This window comes from Electrona antarctica (genome assembly GCF_951216825.1).
Source record: "Electrona antarctica genome assembly, chromosome: 21".
Lineage (NCBI taxonomy): Eukaryota > Metazoa > Chordata > Actinopteri > Myctophiformes > Myctophidae > Electrona > Electrona antarctica.
The window spans coordinates 5606229-5629210 of NC_136802.1; the positions used below are offsets into that span (position 1 = coordinate 5606229).

Genomic DNA, 22982 nt, shown 5'->3' on the forward strand with positions numbered 1-22982 from the left:
ATCCATTAGCGATAATGGGTTGGTCTTTACGTGTTATCGTATCCCCTCTGGTCTGCTTTCTGCTCCTCTGATATGTTTGAGGATGAGACCGTGTGGATTTACATCTCAGACGGCTGTGGTAATTCATTCTGTGTCTTATTTTTTATTGTTTTTTTTAATCGTGTATTATCACTGTCAGGTGGAAACAAAAACTGTGACTGCTCAGGAAATTAAACAAAAAATATCACACCTGTGTGAACTGAGCGGTGCAACTATGCTACGTTCTAGCCCTCCTCCCTGGCCTGTGTGCGTGTGCGTGCGTGCGTGCGCTGTTTCTCTGTCAGTCTGTACACTCACATGTGTCATAGAAATTTAGACTGCAAACATATAATAATACCCCTTTATTGCACTCTGATGTTATCTTATCTGTGACACCCCTGTGGTGCTGGTTGGTTACTTTGTTACTGTCACAAATTCCTTTGGGCTATGTTGGGGGATGTCTCTTGTGGGAGTGGAGACTATAAAGGCTGTGGCCTTATGTTTACTCAGAGAGTCAGACTGGGTCTTCCGTTGCATTGAATTGGTCATGTAAGTTCCTGACTCCTTACTCGAGTAAATCTCTAATACTTCCAAACTATGAATCCTTGTGTTGCCTCATTATTATGTCTTCCTGAGCATGTGCCCCACAGATTGCCTTAACATTTTGGAGGTTTCCTACCGAGACGGTGTGCTATGCTGGACTTGGCGGTCGTCGGCTTGGTGGGTAAGTTCATTCTTTCGGGCTGGGCCGACGACGCGCAAGTGAGTATATGGGTGTCTGTTTGGATGTTCAGAAAATGAGGTATTGCTTTTATTCGGGGTTTTAAGGTATTAGTGATGAAATTTGGTTGTGATCACGATAGGCATTTTTTGATGGCCTATTTAAAAGAGGGAAACGGAAGTTTTGCCTTTCATGTGCATGCCATGAGAGACGGAGGAACAGTGTTTGGTTGGTTGAATGACTCAAGATGGTTAGACAAGGAGGTCTGACAAATGGTACCAGTGTACGTTGGGAAAAAAGAATAGTCTATTCAATAAATCACTCATTACGTTGCCTGCTGTCTAAAGAGGGGGAGAGATCCTGCCTTAGGGTATCCTTGTTGTTTTATGAAGCAACAAAAATTGGCTAGCCAGAGTGTGTGTGTGTGTGTGTATTGTCCTAAGTCCTAAGTGTATGTCTGTGAGTGTTAAATGTATGGCAAAAAAAAAAGGGAGACAAGTTGTCTTGCCTAAACTTCGTAGCTACTGAGAAGGGGGGTTGATCCTCGCCTTATACTAGGGTACCTTTGCTAACAGAAGCATAAAACAATTGTGAAGCGCTATGTATGGATATATCATTTGAAAATGAATGTGAATGGTCTGTCACGAAAACTGATTGAGTGTAGAATGGAGTGTTCTGCCTGTATGTGAGTGTGTGAGAGAGAGGCAGACAGTGTGAGACAGAAAAGAAGTGTGAGAGGAAATTGTGAAAAAGGGATGTTAAATAGTTAACAGCCTAGAATGAAAATGAAGATATGAGAATTGATATAGAGATATATTAAGGTAAAGTAATACGTTTTAAATCATATGATGTCATATGATTCTCGAGACGAGAAAATGGAAATAGTTCCAAATAGGGATAAAAATAAGGAAGTGAATACAGTATGTGTATGGAGTACATATGTCTCAATGTATACTGTTTGAAAGCGTGAGTGTACACATGTGTATGAGTGAAAATGCTCAAACTTGTGAAGAACATTTTTAGGGCCTGGAGAAGATATTTAGGTGCATTATGTACAGTTTCTGTGTCGAAATGTGGGCTAGAGTAGTTAACAGGTGAAATGGTAGTCAAAATAGTTTAATCTATTACCTCACTCAGTTATCCTGAGTGTGGGGCTAAAGTAGCCTTGATGAAAGAGTAGCATCGATGACTGGTTTACTAGTTATCACTTCATTTTGATCAAGTGACTGTCTAATATAGACGTATTTATCCTTAACATGGCATGATAGCTAGCCCCTGAGGGCTATTACGGTTCCTTTTAAGGGGAGTTGTCGTGAAATTTAAAATTGTTTTATGTAGAAAGAATTTAATCTAAATTCCCCAGGCAGGCCATGCCCTGATTGATATTAAAAGTTAGTTTAAGTGTTTAAAATTAAGTGGCTCTTTAGTTCCTAGAGAAGTGAGCCTTGCTAAGCCATGCACCATACAGTATAGGAGGCTATCGCCTGTTTTCTGTAATATACGCAGCTTGATGTATAAGTATGCCCCTGGATATTCATGTTGTAAATCGCTCTGAATTAAGAGCGTCTGCTCAATAGTAAATTGGACAGTGTGACAGTTAGTGGAGTGAGATTGAGATAAAGATTACTTGAGACTGAAAGAAAGTTTTTTTAAATGACAGATCTACTGCGTGCGCGCAAACCTAGTTATTATAAACATGTTGTTTAAAATATAGTCTGATTAGTAGTGAGAAGGTAGGAATAGTGTTGATTAAAGAGCCCTAAGCTAGCTAAAACCAGCTGTGTTTGTTAAACTATTCTTAACCCTTGGTTATCAGTTTAGCCGGGGGGTGGGTCAAGCTGTTTTGTGAGATAATTACCCCCCTGTTGTAATGAGTTTTATTACAGGCAGGAGAGGAGAAAAGTGAACCACAGCATGTGGCAGGATTTAAGAAAGAAAAGACAGGAAAGCCCATTCGGCTTGAGATAGATAGACATTGACCAAGCCATTAGTAAATTGTAAATTAGGTATTTGGTTTTTAATAAGGGAACATCTGTAAGTATGTGTTCCCTAATGAGAATGTAAAGGGTTACTTCCCAAGATAGTTACGTTTTGTAACTGTCATTTGTAAAGGTCTACAGATTATCAGCTCCAAGCAACCATTTGTTGAGTTTGCACCCCTGTGGTTTATTGAAGGAGATTGACTTGGCTAAGCTCACGGCCAACACCTAGAAGGCAAAAGTTAGTTTTGTGGTATCTGAGCCAGAGACCTGATCATGTACTGTACTGTATGTCTTAAAGTGCATGACAAGTGCACAAAAAAGATATCTGCCTGATACAAGTGATTGCATTTATCGAGGATAACATGTTAGCCTTTAAGAACCTTCTTTAGGCCTAACACAGGCTAACAAGCAGTCACTGTTTGGCAAATAGGAATAGTGTGACGATGTTCGATTTGGTGACATCTTTTGCGAGGATCTGAGAACCCGGTTTGTGTTTGGGTTGTAATCTACAGTATGTCTTAAAGTGTAATATACAGATTTGTAATTTTAGGCCTATGACTTAAAGTATATACAGATTTGTAATTTTGAAAGTCCAAATAAGGCATAAAATAAAATGAGTATGCCCACATGCTGATAGCTTGTGACGGTGATTGATTTGATGACATTATTTGAAGGACAGGAACCCAAAAGTTAAATATGGAATAGAATATAGCAGCTATAATTGCAAACTTTAGTGTACAGTGGATTGCAATATTATGCAAAAATAAATGTACGGGCCAATGTACGGCTGTCGACAACACCTCATCCTGTTCCGTTGGAAAGAGGGTACCACATGGACGGGTCCAAACTACTGGTTTTGTTTTTTCCAGTATGAGGGGGCAACTCTGTGTCAGGGTTGAGAAGAGAACGAACTGAACATTGGACATTGGTCACTAGCATTGGACATTGATGCACTGACATTGCAAACAGTGATGGGGGATCACTGGACAATGATACGATCGGAATCTGAAGGAAACAAAGATTCTTGAATCGGAATCCCGACATGAAGGAGTACGCGTTGGTGACAACTGAATGCAAAAAAAGCTGTGCTATTTTTGTGGCTGATTGTGTTTCTCTCTGCAGTATGGTGGAGGGGTGAGGTGAAGCTGACAGGTGTACATTGGGATCGAATGATAGTGAGTAGCTACAGAGTTGCATTTGTTCCACTTATGGCTGCTATAAAACAAAAATAGGTTGTATTTACTAAAATATAGTAGTGATAAATACTGTGATCTCACTGACAACTGACAAACTCTTAAAAACAGAGTTTGACTTTTTGTGTCCCATGCAGGACGTAAAATGATCTTATCAGTAAACAAAGGGATTTCCAGCTGTTTCAGGGCACTTATCTAAGTTCCTGTGACATATGGTCAATAGCAGAGATAATAAAACCCCCTTCTGGGAATAGACGTTTAAGTGCTGCCAAGAGGCTTCATTCGGCTAAAAATTCAGACCAAGGTATAGTGAAAGTACAAGTTAATTTAGTTCAATTAGTGGTGCCGAAGTTATGAGTGGTTTTAGCAAAAAGGTCTATTGATTACATGGCTGTTATTGATGTATTGGCTGTATGAGTTAAATTTAAGACATACTGTACTGATGTAACCTGTTTACATGATCAGATTGTGATCAAGCTTTAGGAGTAGCCTATTGTCAAGGAATTTGGGTTGACCTGGTTGAACCTTCCAAGAAGTCCCAGGGCAGCTGTGTTATCTCTATGATGGTAGGCCAGCTGTGTTTTGATTAGCCTGGGGAGGGTGATGCTATGTTGAGAATGTAAAGGCATACTATGATCAGCTGCACAGGGTCAGATACTACAATACTAATACATTGGTGGAGTTCAATAGTAGTACTAGATAAGTGAGATAGATCATTGAATCACTTCAGCATGTGTGTGCAGTAATTACGCTCACTCAAATAAGAAGGACAGTTAAGATAGAATAATTCTTAAAGAATGTCCTGTAGTCATGAAGGTCATGATCAAGGTAAAATCTTAGAGGTTGAAACGGTGTAAAATCAGTCAATCTCTACGTTATGTTGGTTAGAGAATTAAATTAGGATGCAAGACTTGCAAGTTCAGTATATTGCAGGCATAGTTTTGTTAAATAACAATTGATTTGAGCAGTATTTGTAATGATGCATGACAGTTTGGTTGACGCTATATTGTGCTATACTCTTGTCTTCAAGACCGGTTTAAAGTACAGCGGAAAGTATTTTCGCATCTCACCAATAGTGCGAACATATCAGTAGGGTGATACATTAATAAATAGGGCTACAGTAGTAGGAGCAGGTATGAGCTGAATAAGGATTTCCGCAGGAAGAGAAGAACCCATTGACAAAATAGGTCATATACAGAAATAGGAGTGCTATGTGATGTATTTAAATCAGGACAAAGAAGGGTTTGTTTTCGAGGGACGCCTTGAAACAAACAAAAGTATGTAAGAGTGTACTAAGATTGTTATGTTTCCTGTATGAATATTCTGATCCAAGTTTTCTTAGGTTCATGTGGAGGCGATCCAGATTGATGTGACATGAGATTGATTTCTCTCATGTTTTGTGGCATGATGTTACTAACGAAATTAATGGTGTTACTAACGAAATTGACTAATCCCTGACGGAAATTGGAATTGTGCATGTGTGCATGTGCGCCGAATATCTTGCTGTGTTTGCAGAAGTCATTGGATTTGGAAGTCGAATCTGTGAGTATTACGTAAGTAAGATATGCAACAACTTGATGTTTCCTGGTGGAATAATTGAGCATAGGAGGATGTTCTAAATCATGTTCTGTTGCAGTTATGCGATTAGTTCTGAACAACGGTATTGTTTGATGATGCCATACTAAAGAGACATATAGGAATGTGTTCAGAGATAAGATATCTACGCAATAGATAGTTGCACAAACACACATATGCTTACTGAGAGTTAGAGTTGTACGGTGGAGCTGAGCATAGCCTGGTTGAGTCAGAAAGGGCATTGAGAAGTGGTGGACTAGCAGTAAATAAAATTCGATAATACATGTTTATTGCTGCTGTAGCTACGTAGTATTGAGTCCACCATCAACATTGAAATTAGTAGTAATGTGACTGTATCTGAGCTGGAGATGACATAGCGAAGGAAATGTGATCCAGGTAGAGTAGGGTTTTTCAATGGTGTTGTAGTTTTTTTCTTTCAGCTCCATAATAATGAGAAGAGTCGTGTTGGAATAACATGACGAATGATGAAGTGGATCTGATGACATGGCTAAGTATCGTTTGGGGATGATATGGAATATGTATTATGAGAAGTTGTCAATTAAGTCAACTAACTAAGGTCCACTTAGATGCGGAGTCGGGTTGAATGAATGATAGTATGTATAGACTGGTTTATGAATGAATAGTTAATTTTGGTACTTACATTTCCGTGTTTAAGAGACAGTTGTGTTACATGATCAAGCCAAAGCTTATTATGCCTATCCATGTTGAGATAACACAAGGTAATAATGTGCCAGCTGATTGTTGTGGACAGAAGATAAGTACGATTGGTTAATGCAGGTTAAGTTCAAGACCCGACTTAACCTACCCATAATAGACCAGGGGTTGCTGTGACTGCTCTTGCAGGCTGGGGGCTTAAATGCAGGCATGCCCACGGAGCAGGACCCGTGATTCATATAAGGTCAGGGGCCATCTCGAATGAATGCCCGGCTCCGGTTAGGTGTGGTTAATGACATATTACTCGCATTGGTTTTCTTTCTTTTTCAGAAATGAGTGGTTAGTCTGCTGTCCGCGACGTGTCCACGCTGATGTCCCTACACTGGGGGATCAAGTGCTGTTAGCACTCTGGACTCTGAATCCTGCGATCATGTGCTCGGGAGCCGTTTCTAAATGATGTTGCATCACCTGTGCGGTGACAATTTCTGGTCTTTTGGAAGGCTGTGACGTGTGCAGTTCTGTCAAGTGGCCGATCTGCAAGCTCACGACATGTCTGGAGCTTGTGGATGTAATGCACATTGGTGCTTTGAGCTCTGTGAAAGAGCTGCTTCCGGTTTTGGATTGCTCTGTGCGGTGTGGACCACATGGCACCTGCAGTACACTGTCTGTGATGTGTGCAAGTGGACAGTTCTGAACGGACGCTTTCTGGTGCTGAGATGTTTTTTTGGTCTGAGGGCTACGACGTTTTGCTGTATGTTTAATTTGGCTTTGCCTTGTTTTGTTTGTTGTTGTGAAACTATTGTACCACTGTGTATCGTAGGCCTTGTGTGCGGTCGCTCATAGATGAGGGCCATGTAGGAATTTTCCCTGTTTGTCTAACCCATTGGGTTCCAGGTTTTTTTGCCTACATCTGCGATGTACTGATAAGTGGTGTTTAGGGGTTTTTAAATGTTTAAAAGTGGGGTAATGTCATAGAAATTTAGACTGCAAACATATAATAATACCCCTTTATTGCACTCTGATGTTATCTTATCTGTGACACCCCTGTGGTGCTGGTTGGTTACTTTGTTACTGTCACAAATTCCTTTGGGCTATGTTGGGGGATGTCTCTTGTGGGAGTGGAGACTATAAAGGCTGTGGCCTTATGTTTACTCAGAGAGTCAGACTGGGTCTTCCGTTGCATTGAATTGGTCATGTAAGTTCCTGACTCCTTACTCGAGTAAATCTCTAATACTTCCAAACTATGAATCCTTGTGTTGCCTCATTATTATGTCTTCCTGAGCATGTGCCCCACAGATTGCCTTAACACATGTTCCACATTGTCCAGTGATTGGTTGGCAGTGTCAGTCATTTCCTGTCTGGCTCCCGCCTCATTTCCTCCCTTCCTGTCCTTTAACCGGGTCAGATCTATAGAGCGGCGAGGCCCCGCCCCTTGATTAATCATATTGGTGGACAGTAAGGTATAGGCCCTGCCCCTTGATTAATCCTATTGGTGGACAGTAAGGTATAGGCCCCGCCCCTTGATTAATCCTATTGGTGGACAGTAAGGTATAGGCCCAGCCCCTTGATTAATCCTATTGGTGGACAGTAGGGTATAGGCCCCGCCCCTTGATTAATCATATTGGTGGACAGTAAGGTATAGGCCCCACCCTTTGATTAATCATATTGGTGGACAGTAAGGTATAGGCCCCACCCTTTGATTAATCCTATTGGTGGACAGTAAGGTATAGGCCCCGCCCCTTGATTAATCATATTGGTGGACAGTAAGGTATAGGCCCCACCCTTTGATTAATCCTATTGGTGGACAGTAAGGTATAGGCCCCACCCTTTGATTAATCCTATTGGTGGACAGTAAGGTATAGGCCCCAACCTTTGATTAATCCTATTGGTGGACAGTAAGGTATAGGCCCTGCCCTTTGATTAATCCTATTGGTGGACAGTAAGGTATAGGCCCCGCCCCTTGATTAATCCTATTGGTGGACAGTAAGGTATAGGCCCTGCCCCTTGATTCATCCCATTGGTGGACAGTAAGGTATAGGCCCCACCCTTTGATTAATCCCATTGGTGGACAGTAAGGTATAGGCCCCGCCCCTTGATTAATCCTATTGGTGGACAGTAAGGTATAGGCCCCACCCTTTGATTAATCCTGGGGGGGGGGGGGGCGGACGAATATGTTCGTACTTAGCAATAACAGAGTTTAATAGAGTCTAAAATAGCTTGTCTTCTTCAACCTAGTCATTTAAGAGTTCCTTATTATCTATGCTTTATGAATAGTGACTGGATATCTGAAGAGATCCTAGAGTGATAAATTATCACATCTAAACCCGTTACCTGTAACCTATATGTCATGTCTTTATACCTTTCAATCTGGGAAAGCATCTGTAGTGAACGTTGACAACTCAAAAACCGTCAGGGATTTAGATGGCATTTGTTTTTGTTTTTACAATTGGCCTGCAGGTCAAAATGGGTTTGCCGACGTGCTGAAATGTGATCTGAAAAGATCCCTAAAAATGTTTGCTTTCATAAAACCGGCCCTGCAGACCCTTTCTTTCTTTTTCTTTTTAAACGTTTCGTAAACATTTGTGTTAGTGAAAAAGCTTCGTTTTATGTTACCGTGGCGCTGGATATTATTTCGGGGATGAGAGGAAAAGTGAACCCAGATTTTCCACATCCCTCACTCCGTGCAGCCAAGAAGGAACGCCACAGAGAAATGAAGGAAATGTCAGCAGATTCCTCTGGGCTCGTGCCGTGCGAGGCGAGCTGTATGTGAACCCCGTTGTGACATCACAGGAAAGACTGTGCGCGCCGCGCTTCCATGATAACCCGTGGAGTCAGGGAGGGACACCCAAAGCCAGTCACTATGCTTCACCACACCGCCTGTTGCTGTTCGCTTTTCCTCCCAGTGACTTGCTTGAGTTCACTAGATCAGGGGTTCTCAACCCGTGGGTCGCGACCCCTCGGGGGGTCGCCAAATTATTTTGGGGGGTCCCCAAATTATAAAAAAAAAGAAGAAGAAAAAATAAATAAATCTTATTTTCACGATTTTTCAAAAATAGCAGACCTACAAGCTCGTAGCGCGCCACTCGGTGGCGCGCTATGAGCTTGTAGATCTGCTATTTTTCAATAGCTAAATTATAACAATGCTTAAAACACCAAAAGGGGTTCCCGCCCAAAATGGTTTAAGGTTATTGTAGCAGTCAATTTATATTGGGGGTCGGGAGGGGGCGGGGCGGGGGTCCCGAGACATTGCCAAAGCATTTCCGGGGGTCCCCGGCCAAAAACGTTGAGAACCCCTGCACTAGATCAGTGGTTCTCAATGTGGGGTCCCGGGGACCCCCAGGGGTCCTTGGGGGAGTTCTAGGGGGCCCCCAGCTAAATGATAGTTAGGAGACAAACGGACCCTCATGGGACTAACTCTGAGAGTGAGCAAATGGAACTAAATGGACGCTAACGGGTGTATAAGCCTGGCTGTGAGTTGTATTAGTATTGAACCTAATGAAATGTATTAACAACACACAGCTTGTCTTTGAGCGGTGTGTGTGTGTGTGTGTGTGTGTGTGTGTGTGTGCGCTATACACATAATTATTAGTCTCTCAGGACAGACTGTTGACTCAGTCAAGGAAAGGAGGGTGCTGTTTTTCCTTTATTTTTTGGCGATGGGTTCTCAGACTATACACATATAAACACGTCTCTCTCTCTCTCTCTCTCTCTCTCTCTCTCTCTCTCTCTCTCACACAAACAAACACACGTGCACGGACATGCTTACTGTACAAAATGTCCATGTCTTTCATGCAGAGTTTATTGACTGTCTTCCTCTCTTTGTCCACATGTTCTAAGAGCTACATGCCATTGTCCACAAGTATGTGTGTGTATGCGTGTACGCGTGCGTGCATGTGTTTGTGTGTGTGCTAGTGTACACAATATGAACCAACAGATGAGGTCAGACATCGCTCGCTGTGGGAAGGGAACGGACACACACACACACACATGCACGCGCACACACACGCACACACACGCGCGCGCACACACACACACACACACACACACACACACACACGGTCCTATCTAAGCCAGTTGGGACTATTAAGTCTAATAGGGGGACATTAGATCACTGATTGTTATCAAAAGCAGAACAGTTTTAAAGACTGACGTAAAGAAAGAAGGCTATATTTACTCCGAGTCAACAGGACAGACGTTACTTCTGCTTTCTCCTCTAAAAGGACAGACGTTACTTCTGCTTTCTCCTCTAAAGGGACAGACGTTACTTCTGCTTTCTCCTCTAAAAGGACAGACGTTACTTCTGCTTTCTCCTCTAAAGGGACAGACGTTACTTCTGCTTTCTCCTCTAAAAGGACAGACGTTACTTCTACTTTCTCCTCTAAAGGGACAGACGTTACTTCTGCTTTCTCCTCTAAAAGGACAGACGTTACTTCTGCTTTCTCCTCTAAAGGGACAGACGTTACTTCTGCTTTCTCCTCTAAAAGGACAGACGTTACTTCTGCTTTCTCCTCTAAAAGGACAGACGTTACTTCTGCTTTCTCCTCTAAAAGGACAGACGTTACTTCTGCTTTCTCCTCTAAAAGGACAGACGTTACTTCTGCTTTCTCCTCTAAAAGGACAGACGTTACTTCTGCTTTCTCCTCTAAAGGGACAGACGTTACTTCTGCTTTCTCCTCTAAAGGGACAGACGTTACTTCTGCTTTCTCCTCTAAAAGGACAGACGTTACTTCTGCTTTCTCCTCTAAAGGGACAGACGTTACTTCTGCTTTCTCCTCTAAAAGGACAGACGTTACTTCTGCTTTCTCCTCTAAAGGGACAGACGTTACTTCTGCTTTCTCCTCTAAAAGGACAGACGTTACTTCTGCTTTCTCCTCTAAAGGGACAGACGTTACTTCTGCTTTCTCCTCTAAAAGGACAGACGTTACTTCTGCTTTCTCCTCTAAAAGGACAGACGTTACTTCTGCTTTCTCCTCTAAAAGGACAGACGTTACTTCTGCTTTCTCCTCTAAAAGGACAGACGTTACTTCTGCTTTCTCCTCTAAAGGGACTTTGGTACTTTTTGGTTTCATTGTGAAACTCTGTCAGTGCTCCATTTGATTGGAACGAACTCCAGAAGTCCCTAAAATCAGATCACTGCCTTCCCTAGTACAGGTCAATTCAGGGAAATGATCTCTAGCACTTTTGTTCAACAATGTAAAGGTGGTTTGCACACCGGCCGCGTTTTTCGGAAAACCGATGGAGAAACGCAGCTAAAAATCCAAATTCGCATGCGATTCGCGAAACACACACACACACACACACACACACACACACACACACACACACACACACACACACACACACACACACACACACACACACACACACACACACACACACACACACACACACACACACACACACACACACACACACACACACACACACACACACACACACACACACACACACACACAATAACTCGATATTTCCCACTGTGTACACAGTGTCTGTATTTAACCAGACCCGTTGACTCAGAACACAGCGCTATTTATGGCAGCAGTTTGTCTAAGAGATAAGACATAATAATAATATACCTACAGCTCTATATCGACCGTCATGCGGAACCACAACACTAAGAAAAAGCATCGCCCGAACAGGGACTTGAACCCTGGACCCTCAGATTAAAAGTCTGATGCTCTACCGACTGAGCTATCCGGGCTCCTGACACACAGCGGAGAGGGAAGCCAATATCAACGGCCCAGTATTTACTCTGCTGTGTAAACACACCATGCAGGCCTTCTTCACACCTGGGAGTGGCTGTTCTACTTGCTGGGGGTGATGGGGGGGGGGATTCAGGCCTCTGCTGCATTTGATATCCCCACCCCGGCTTTGGTCATTCATTTGTATTGGGATATGTTTTACAGTGGTGGGAAAAGGCCTCAAATGTTTAAAGGAGAATTCCATGCTAGAAGGCTTTTTTACCTTTCTTACCTTTCTTTGTAGTCGTTACGTCCCCACCAAAGAGGTCCAGGTGTTTTTTTGTGTAAAAACTCATTATTGGCTATTTCCCCTACCATAAGCCCTCAATGAATTGCATTGAATTGAATGAGAATTGAATGGGGCTATGGGGTGCTAATTCGCTTATTTCCATCGAAATAAGTAGTAAAGTGTGCCGCATGGGATATTATTTACATTATGAAGAGGATATATACAAAAAAAATATAATTTTGAGCGATGGAAATAAGCGAATTAGCACAACACCCCATAGCCCCATTCAATTCCCATTCAATGCAATGCAATTCATTGAGGGCTTATGGTAGGGGAAATAGCCAATAAGGAGGTTTTGCACAAAATAACACCTGGACCTCTTTGGTGGGGACGTAACAACTACAAAGAAAAGTAAGAAAGCCTTTTAGTATGGAATTCTCCTTTAAGAAAATCAATACTGCAATGTAGAAAGAATCAATACTCTGTTACAAGTAACAGTTCTGAATTCTATGCTTGTAAACATTCAATAAAAACAAAGTAAAAAAAGTATTGGTATCAAAATGTACTTACAGTACCAATAGTAGAAAGTACTCTTTACCCAGAATGTCCAATTTCACAAGTTTTTTCAAATGTATGAAATGTATAAAAATAGCTGATCTACAAGCTCACATGTACTTAGCTACTTTACACCACTGATGTTTTATTCCTGCTTCTGGCCAGACTGGGACATGTAGATCTGATATATCTGATATATGATTGATAATATCAACAATCTATCCATGAATGCACCAAGTCTCTCTGTGTACGTAGGTCTGAATTCCACCTAACTCGAGAACCGTTCGCCTCACTGACTTCAAATTCGACACACGCGTTCCACCCCACCACAGGGGGTGCAGTGCCCGGTGTCGAGTCGGTCGGATAGCCGGTTGTCCAGAACCAGCACAAAAGCCTCTGGACCTGATCACCCCTATATCACCAATCTTCATATATGGAGCTGGCCTGTTCTGGCATCACAAGTGATTGTTCTGACATCTGCATAGACTCCATATTTGGGCATGCCTGACAAAGAACTCCATATATGGGCACAAAAGGGACACAGACATAATAACTGGGTGGGGCATACATTTCTAACTTGCATCATTTCAAGTAGGCCGGTGTCCAACGGGCACCACTCTAGTCACATTAAGCCTAGCATCCCTATTTTGGGGGAAATACGTCCGCTAAGGTGAGACAGTTGTCATCAATATACTGTAACTTTTGAACAGTGCACAAAATTGCAGAAATATGCAAGATTTACATACAAACTTTTTTGTATGTTTGAGTTTTGTGCGAAACTTTTATGTCAGACAACCATAATGGAAACAAGCCCTTAGAGCTTCTTGTGTTATCCTTTAATAGCATCATCGTGTATAATCGTAAAACTGTACTGTTTGCAAACTGTTCATAAAGTATTCAATCGATCGATCAATTGATTCGTATTTATATTTAGTTAATAAGTGAATATATTTGGGGGAAATAGGTCCGGGATCTCTCGATTTCACTTCTCTTTCAAACTGCCGTCTCCATCATTGATGCCACGGCCCCTTTCACTATGGAAGTTCAAAAGCACGTCTACCATTGATTCTACCCACCCTAAGCCTCCATCACAGTCCCCCCCCCCCCCTATAGAGACAGTCAAGACATGTCCCCGTGGACATCTGATTGGCTCACCCTAACCCTCCACCCTCAGTCCCCTCCTATAGAGACAGTCAAGACATGTCCCCGGGGACATCTGATTGGCTATCGCAGAGGAATGCTTGAATGGAAGGGCCCGAGAATAGACCAATGGGCTGGCTTCCTGCGTGGGGGCCGTGGCGTTGGCTTTGGAAGGCGGTGATGTCACTGGTTTCCTGGTCATTGTGGCACTGTCATGAGGGCTGAATTCCCCTCCTGGTGACTGACTGGGTGGGAGGCTGAGGGACTGCAGTATGTGCTGCTGTCATAGGGTGACTGGGTTGGTATTAAAAGCTCTGACGCACACCCCCACCCCCACCCCCACCCACACACAGGATGATGGTCACACACTGATTTACTGCTTGTTTTCCTCTGCTTTTGATATTCCCCTCCTTCTGGGCATTAAGTTCTAGGGCTGACAGGGATGTGCTTTACTCCGGCTTCATCTGGTCAAACATATTTAACAAATTCCCATTAATATTTTTTATTTTAATGTTTAAGAAGTTGTGAAAATGGCAGTAGCTTGCCACGTCGCAAGCTTGTGCATCTGCCATTTTCACAACTTCTTTACAACATTTCAAAAATATCTATTAATGGGAATTATTTGCCGAAAAAAGGGGAATATTTACTCGCAACGCATAATAATTGGTCTGCGACCCAAACATAAATCCCGACCCAGAGAAGCACTGCCTTAGTCTTTGAAAACCGCTGGTTTACTTGGGAAAGTTGTGTGGTGTGTGTGTGTGTGTGTGTGTGTGTGTGTGTGTGTGTGTGTGTGTGTGTGTGTGTGTGCGTGCATCTCTTTTACCTGTTGTCGGTGGTGTGCCAGGGTAGCGTGTAGGGCCCGGGGTGGAGGTGCATGGCAGAGGGGGGGGCAGTGGGGGGAGGAGGAGGATGAGGAGGGGGGAGGGGAGGGGAGCCAGACGGGGGGAGGAGGCAGGGTGGAGGAGGAAGAGGAGGGGCCGGGGGAGGAAGAGGAGGCTCCGCTAGCTTCGCCAGGTGCCAGGAATGAGGTCTGATGAAGGGAACAGTGCGCCTGTGGACAGAGAGAGAGAGAGAGAGAGAGAGAGAGGTAAATGGTAAATTGATTGATTGATTGATTGATTGATTGAAACCTTTAGTTATTCTCGAAAAGAGCATTGAGGTTCTAACCTCAGGAGGGGGGAACCCAGTGTACTTTCTGCTGCCCCATCTGGCGGAGTGAGGTTATTGAGGTTCACCCTCATTTGCAATGCTGCCGAGGTCACATACACAGGGTTCCTACACATTTGGAATTTCAAAATTCCACACTTTTTCCAGACTCAATTTTGGGCCTGTGGGTCGCTCTCCGAGGTGTGAGAGAGAAGAAGTGGGCGGTTCAGTGTTCCCTGGTCCGCACTCTTCCCTGGGCAGGGGACTCGGGGGGAGGCCCCTGGTACATGCCGGTGACTCTTCCCTGGGCACGGGACTCGGGGGGAGGCCCCTGGTACATGTCGGTGACTCTTCCCTGGGCAGGGGACTCGGGGGGAGGCCCCTGGTACATGTCGGTGACTCTTCCCTGGGCAGGGGACTCGGGGGGAGGCCCCTGGTACATGTCGGTGACTCTTCCCTGGGCAGGGGACTCGGGGGGAGGCCCCTGGTACATGTCGGTGACTCTTCCCTGGGCAGGGGACTCGGGGGGAGGCCCCTGGTACATGTCGGTGACTCTTCCCTGGGCAGGGGACTCGGGGGGAGGCCCCTGGTACATGTCGGTGACTCTTCCCTGGGCAGGGGACTCGGCAGGGGACTCGGCCGACATTGTATACTGTATACTCTTTGTATTGACACCAGCTGTGCTCTCAAAGAGAGCCTCAGATTCCAGCCAGGTATATCGTACACTTCCACACGCTTTCCTGGGACATTCCCAGTGTCTGAATGGACATTATTATTATTCCCAGTGTCTGAATGGACATTCCCAGTGTCTGAATGGACATTATTATTATTCCCAGTGTCTGAATGGACATTCCCAGTGTCTGAATGGACATTATTATTATTCCCAGTGTCTGAATGGACATTCCCAGTGTCTGAATGGACATTATTATTATTCACAGTGTCTGAATGGACATTCCCGGTGTCTGAATGGACATTCCCAGTGTCTGAAAGGACATTATTATTATTCACAGTGTCTGAATGGACATTCCCAGTGTCTGAATGGACATTATTATTATTCCCAGTGTCTGAATGGACATTCCCGGTGTCTGAATGGACATTCCCGGTGTCTGAATGGACATTCCCGGTGTCTGAATGGCCCATTATTTATGCAGCTAAAAATAGCCCTCAGAATAACAGGGGAATATCAGCTCAGAATACCGCCTGGCAGGGTTGCCATGACCGCTTATTATAAGCGTCTTTGGTGGCTTGTTTTTCTGTGAAGTTGCTTGGAAATATTGGTAGTTGCGGGTTGCGGCTTTTTTGGGGGGGTCTCGTTTCAAAAGTGTAGTTGCTTATTTGGTCTTGCTTCTTAAATGTTGTTTAAACCAGTGGTTCTTAACACATTTTCATGGCACGGACCCCAAAATTAAACAGCGACACATTGGTGTGGGCTTTAGAAACCAGGCCCGTTGTGGGCGTGTAGATCGGCTAGTTTCAAATAGCCATACTGTAGCTTATAGTCGCTTCTTCTGGGTTTGTTGTTTTCATAGACCTGGTTGCTTATTAGTAGGTCTCTCGCAAGAGTCTGGCAACAACACTGCCGCCGGGCTCGGACGGGAATAACTCCGGGAATTCTTTCCGCGGAGTCGAGTGCACAAAAACAGCATCAATAACAGAACCAGAGTGAACCGGGGGAGTCGTGGGGAGGGAGCCGTGGGGAGGGAGACGTGGGGAGGGAGTCGTGCGGAGGGAGAAAAGGGCTTCCTTCTTTGCAACCAAAGACGCACACGAGGCTCGATGCCTGCGGCAGCCAACATGTCCATCAACTTGCTGCTATGTGTGGTCCCTCGTTTGATGGCTCAGTGTCCACTAGCCCATTTTGACCTGAGATCAGATTCTAAAAATGTCTTCTACATCCTGACAGTTTTCTGAAAAAACTATGTTTCTATGTCAGTCGCTTGTAGATCTGCTATTTTTCAATAGCTAAAGCATAACATAATGCTAACAACAAAAGGGGTTCCCGCCCAACATGGGCTAGACCAGTGGTCCGGGGACCACCAGGGGTCCTTGAGGGGGTTCCAGGTGGTCCCCCAGCTAAATGGAGACTTGGTATGAACCAAGTTATTAGATCCTTATTAGATATTTAACTCTTGAGAGTGTAATGTTTTAGTTCTCTTGTCAACTATAGTCCCTTCCTAACATTTTAGTCTAGTTTTTATTTGTTGACAAAATTGACACTATATAAAGTCATAGTTTTAGTCGTCATGGCTTAGTTTTAATTTAGTTTCCATGTAGTTTTCGTCAGTGAAAAAACGTAGTCGACAAACATTTTTCCATCATATAGTCAACGAAATCAACACTGTATGAACCAACATGGCTGCCATGGAAAACCACAGAACACTGGGAGGGAGGTAAGACTGGGGGTGAAAATAATGCGGCTCCTGGAATAGGATGGAGAGGGAGAGGAGGAGGAGGAGGAGGAGGGAGAGGAGGAGGAGGAGAGGGAGAGGAGGAGGAGGAGGGAGAGGAGGAGGAGAGGGAGAGGAGGAGGAGGAGAGGAGGAGGAGGAGAGGAGGAGGAGGAGAGGGAGAGGAGGAGGAAGAGGAGGAGGAGGAGAGGGAGAGGAGGGGGACATTTTGGAGTATTATTGTTTATGATGCAGAGCAGCAGGGCCCAGTGACCAGAGTAAACAGTGTCGCTTCCTGATTCCCTCGCCCCCCCATGCAGAGTGCCCCCACCCCACCCCATGCAACTCAACCCACAACGTCCTTAAATCATCCCCTGAGAAGGTCTGTCTGTCAAACTGTCTGTCTGTCTGTCTGTCTGTCTGTCTGTCTGTCATTACAGTATGTGCATCACATGTGTGTGCGTGTGTGTGTGTGTGTGTGTGTACATAGGCCTAAAGTATTTACATGTCTTGTGTGGGTGTGTGAATTTGTGTGTATGTCCTGTTTGCATGTTTGCATATGCACGCGTGCGTGCGTGCGTGCGTGCGTGCGTGCGTGTGTGTGTGCGCGTGCGCACATGCATGTGTGGGAACTTCCATAAAGTTGCACTAGACAAAATGGTTCAACACTTTCACTGTTGAACTTTCACAGACTGATGACTGCACGAAAGATCGTGCGCTCGGTTTCTGCCCCCTCAATGTCGTAACTCTTCTATTAGATGGCTCTGGTCAAAACCACGCAACTCCCATTGAACGTCCCCCAAGGACAGCGAGAGAGCACGCTGTCTTTTATGTGTGAGCGATGTCTGAGGCGGGAAAGAAATTTGTCTGACCAAAAAAAAGAAAAAGAAAACACACAATCTCTCCGCTAGAACACGAACATGAATCCCGTGTTTTGCAAGCCAACTCTCCAACAATGGGATCTGGTAGTTACACTATTGTTATTGCAGCCTTTTTTTGGAAACAACAAGACTGTTGTGTGAAAAGGTTCACCCAAACCACAGTAATTACAGAATCAATCCCTCGAATTGGCGGAAAAAACACAATCCTTTGCGTTTTCACGCCAAATTGGCATCCAAGTGGAGCCGAAATCGCAGTGAAAGGGAATCCGATAAGAGGTGGTATTGATGTCAAAACATCTTGCTTCACATCTGTAAGGAATATATCGTTTGTTGACCGTGGTACGCAAACATCTCACCAGAGCCAGGGTAGCAGATGTGGTGCCTCATGCTTCTAACAGTAAAGTGGGCAAAGGCTCATTTGTGACCACATTTGACTGAGGGACTGCCATTGGATTTTTTTGACATTTTTGTCATTTGAAAGCAGGGAATAATAGCTTCAAATTGACATATTGGTTGTTCAGTTTGACCCACCAGTTTAGGAGATATGGCTTATAGAGTAATGTCTTGCAGAGAAACAGCGAGTTGAGAAAACAGGCCTGAAAGGTTCACTGATTTTTACCAACTGACGCCATTTGTAAAAACCAACGCCAATGTTTTCTCATATTAAATTAGCAGGGCCTTCTGTTCAACAGTGACACCTCGCTTTCACTCACTGTGACGATGACCTCAGCGCATTAACCCATTTAGACCTGAGGACGATTCTACAAATGTCTTCTAAATCCTGACAGTTTTCTGAAGATCGTATGTTTCTATGTCAGTCGTTCTCAGACATTTTCATGTCAAGGACCCCCAAGATTATATGTATTTGGCCGCCGACCCCCATCTGAAAATATGTTGTCCCAGGGACCTCCCCAGAAGCAAAGATTCGAGTTAAAAACGTTGGCTCTGAAAGAATATATTCAAAGCTTTGCACCACATTTTCACGATTTTTCGTGAAAATAGCAGACCTACAAGCTTGTAGCGTGGCACTCGGCGCCGCGCTATGAGCTTGTAGATCTGCTATTTTTCAATAGCTAAAGCATAACGCTTAAAACACCAAAAAGGCCCATTTTAACCCAAAATGGGTTAAAATAACACTCATTCCTCAGTTCAGGAAATGCTTTGACCCGACGATGACAAACATCCTTTTCTTCAGACACTCAGATTTGTCAACAACAACCGACATAAATTCGCCCAATGTCTGTCATGTCATAAGGTCAGGACGGTCCCACAGAATGACTGTATTTGCCTTCAACAATAATGTCTCCCAGGGTAACACCGTTGGGTTTGACTCATCCTCCTATGACCACATGGACCCTAGCCTCGGAAACCCAGACGTTTTTATTTCCAAGGAGGAAAAAAAAAGTCTGGGACCGAGTCCACTTCAATTCGGCATAGAGTAGCGCAAACGTTGATCACTCTCTGCTGATTTCTGATCGTCTGCACCTTTGTTAAATTGACGCACACATGTACACACACACACTCCTCTCTCTTTCTGTCGCTCTAATTAATTAGTATCATGTAGCGCAGCTGCGTCTAGATTCTGCCTATGCCATAGAAAGCATAGGTGGACCCCAGGCTACATGGATCCTAGCTGCCCTATTCTGGCCATGATGTCATAAGAGGACAGTGGTGCAAACAGCCGCCAGCATCCTGCATCCTTAAGCCTCTCCAATTGATCCAAAATGCTGCAGTTCACTTGGTCTTCAACCAGCCAAAATTCTCACGTCTCCCCCCTTCTCCGCTCCTTCCATTGGCTCCCGGTCGCTGCCCGCACAGAATACAAAACTCTGATGCTGGCATTCAAAGCAACCAAAGTTATGGCACCCAATCTTGCAAGTCTGATCGAACCCCACAAACCCTCCTGCTCGCTCAGATCAGCCAACGCAGGGAAGCTGGAAGTAGTAAGTACCTTCACTAAAAGCACTGGGACAACAGCGCTCCACACGTCCCAAACTCTTCTCCCTTCTGGCTCCAAAACTATGGAATGCACTTCCCATTACAATCAGAACTGCAGCCTCACTCCCGAAGATTGGGAGTCTGAAAACCCACCTCTTCTAGCCTCGACGACCTTACAGGCGTATGCATAGGCTCAACTTATGTAACTTAGATAGCATTTGATGTAGTTTCATTATATAGATATTCCACCGTTAGGTTCTTAGCTTACGTATGATTCATGATGACTATTTATGTATTTGATGTATTACCATGTTTTTGTTCTTGCTTACTGTAAATCGCTCTGGATTAAGAACGTCCCTTTCTTTCACTGTTTGAAAAGAGTGAAAGAAAGGGACAGGAGAGGAGATGAGATGAGGGGAGAGGAGAGGAGACACAGTTGAGGAGACGAGAGGGGAGCAGGAGAAGAGAAGGGAACAGAGTGAAACAGCAGAGGTTGGCAGAGGAGAGGAGAGGAGAGGAGAGGAGAGGAGAGGAGAGGAGAGGAGAGGAGAGGAGAGGAGGGAACAGGGTGAAACAGCAGAGGTTGGGAGAGGAGAGGAGAGGAGAGGAGAGGAGAGGAGAGGAGAGGAGAGGAGAGGAGAGGAGAGGAGAGGAGGGAACATTACAGTTCAGACAATCTGTGTAGTGGTGATTGACTGCAGCCTCTATGAACGGCTCCATTGGAATGTCCTACTTAAGGTCAGAAACTGTAACGGCCAGCTGACTGATACCGCAAAAGGTCAAACGCTCATAATCTGACGCTCGCACGCACACGCACACACACACACACACACACACAAGCTGTCAGACACACAGAGAGACAACTAGGTTCGTCGGACAGAACTCTAATAGATAAGCAGGAAGGTTTTGTGTGTGTGTGTGTGTGTGTGCCGTTCCACACTAATCGATGGGAGATGATGGACTCGGGACAGTGTGAAAGTTAAGAGGAGAAGATAAGAGTACAACGGCAGGGAACCGTCTCACGCTGTTCACAGGGAAAGTATGTCGATTTCAGTGGCTGTCAAACTTTCTTTTTAAATTTCAAGGACCCCATGAATGACTCTGAGAGTGTACAAATGGTTCACGGGTCCATTCGTATATACGCGTGCAGAGTTACAGACCCGTAAGGGTCCATTTGGACCTGAGATCAGATTCTAAAAATGTCTACATCCTGACAGTTTTCTGAAAAAGCTATGTTTCTATGTCAGTCGTTCTTCGATTTTTCAAAAATAGCAGACCTACAAGCTCGTAGCGCGCCACTCGGTGGCACGCTATGAGCTTGTAGATCTGCTATTTTTCAATAGCTAAAGCATAACATAATGTTAACACCAAAAGGGGTTCCCGCCCCGAAATGGGTTAAGTGATTAATAGAGCGGTTAACAAGCATGTTTTCCTTGTGACTTGGATATGGGGTTTGTTGTGAAGGTTAGTCCAATGTAAACAATAGTACTATAACGCTGTGGCTGTTCTTCTATGACATGCCAAGACAGAAAACGGATGTCAAATTCCAATTATGAGAAGCACTAGTTAAGCCCAAACCACACCGTTAGGGACTCCTTGGGACAAAACCGTTTAAGGTCAACCACACCAATGTATAACTCATCGCAACTCAATGAGTTGCGTTGGTGTGGTTGTCCTTAAAAAAAACGTCTTGTCCCGTCTCGACCCTTTGGTGTGGTTTGTGCTTTAGAAGCACTCGTCCCTCTTAGAAGCACTAGTACCTCTGAGAAGCACTAGTCCCTCTTAGAAGCACTAGTCCCTCTTAGAAGCACTAGTCCCTCTTAGAAGCACTAGTACCTCTTAGAAGCACTAGTCCCTCTTAGAAGCACTAGTACCTCTTAGAAGCACTAGTACCTCTTAGAAGCACTAGTCCCTCTGAGAAGCACTAGTACCTCTGAGAAGCACTAGTACCTCTTAGAAGCACTAGTCCCCTCTTAGAAGCACTAGTCCCTCTGAGAAGCACTAGTCCCTCTTAGAAGCACTATTCCCTCTTAGAAGCACTAGTCCCTCTTAGAAGCACTAGTACCTCTGAGAAGCACTAGTCCCTCTTAGAAGCACTAGTCCCTCTTAGAAGCACTAGTCCCTCTTAGAAGCACTAGTCCCTCTTAGAAGCACTAGTACACTAGTCCCTCTTAGAAGCACTAGTCCCCTCTTAGAAGCACTAGTCCCTCTTAGAAGCACTAGTCCCTCTTAGAAGCACTAGTCCCTCTTAGAAGCACTAGTCCCTCTTAGAAGCACTAGTCCCTCTTAGAAGCACTAGTCCCTCTTAGAAGCACTAGTACACTAGTCCCTCTTAGAAGCACTAGTACACTAGTCCCTCTTAGAAGCACTAGTCCCTCTTAGAAGCACTAGTCCCTCTTAGAAGCACTAGTACCTCTTAGAAGCACTAGTCCCTCTTAGAAGCACTAGTACCTTCTTAGAAGCACTAGTCCCTCTTAGAAGCACTAGTCCCTCTTAGAAGCACTCGTCCCCTCTTAGAAGCACTAGTCCCTCTTAGAAGCACTAGTCCCTCTTAGAAGCACTATTAGTGGCAGCGGTGGCCGAACGGATTGCGGAGCGGTCTTGATACCGGAAGGTCGCCAGTTCGAATCAGCGGTCCGACACGTTAAAATTACCACCGCTGAAGTGCCCTTGAACAAGGCATTGAACCACTACGATGAAATGTTCTATGAGCAGGGCCTGGCTGGAAACAAGTTCTTGAGCTTAGCCCAGATACCCTGGGTAAATATAGTAATCATTTCATTTCAGTCCCTCTTAGAA

The 22982-nt window shown here is 44.5% G+C and overlaps 1 protein-coding gene across 1 annotated transcript in view; it reads right to left on the bottom strand.

Moving 5' to 3' along the window:
* The window catches only part of shroom4 (shroom family member 4), a gene marked incomplete at its 3' end in the record, with an annotated part of 144195 nt that overhangs the window by 22701 nt on the left and 98512 nt on the right, over window positions 1-22982 (bottom strand). The window contains exon 3 of the mRNA XM_079490631.1: window positions 14656-14883. Coding sequence (XP_079346757.1) covers window positions 14656-14883 — 228 coding nt within the window. The remainder of the gene's footprint in view (window positions 1-14655; window positions 14884-22982) is intronic.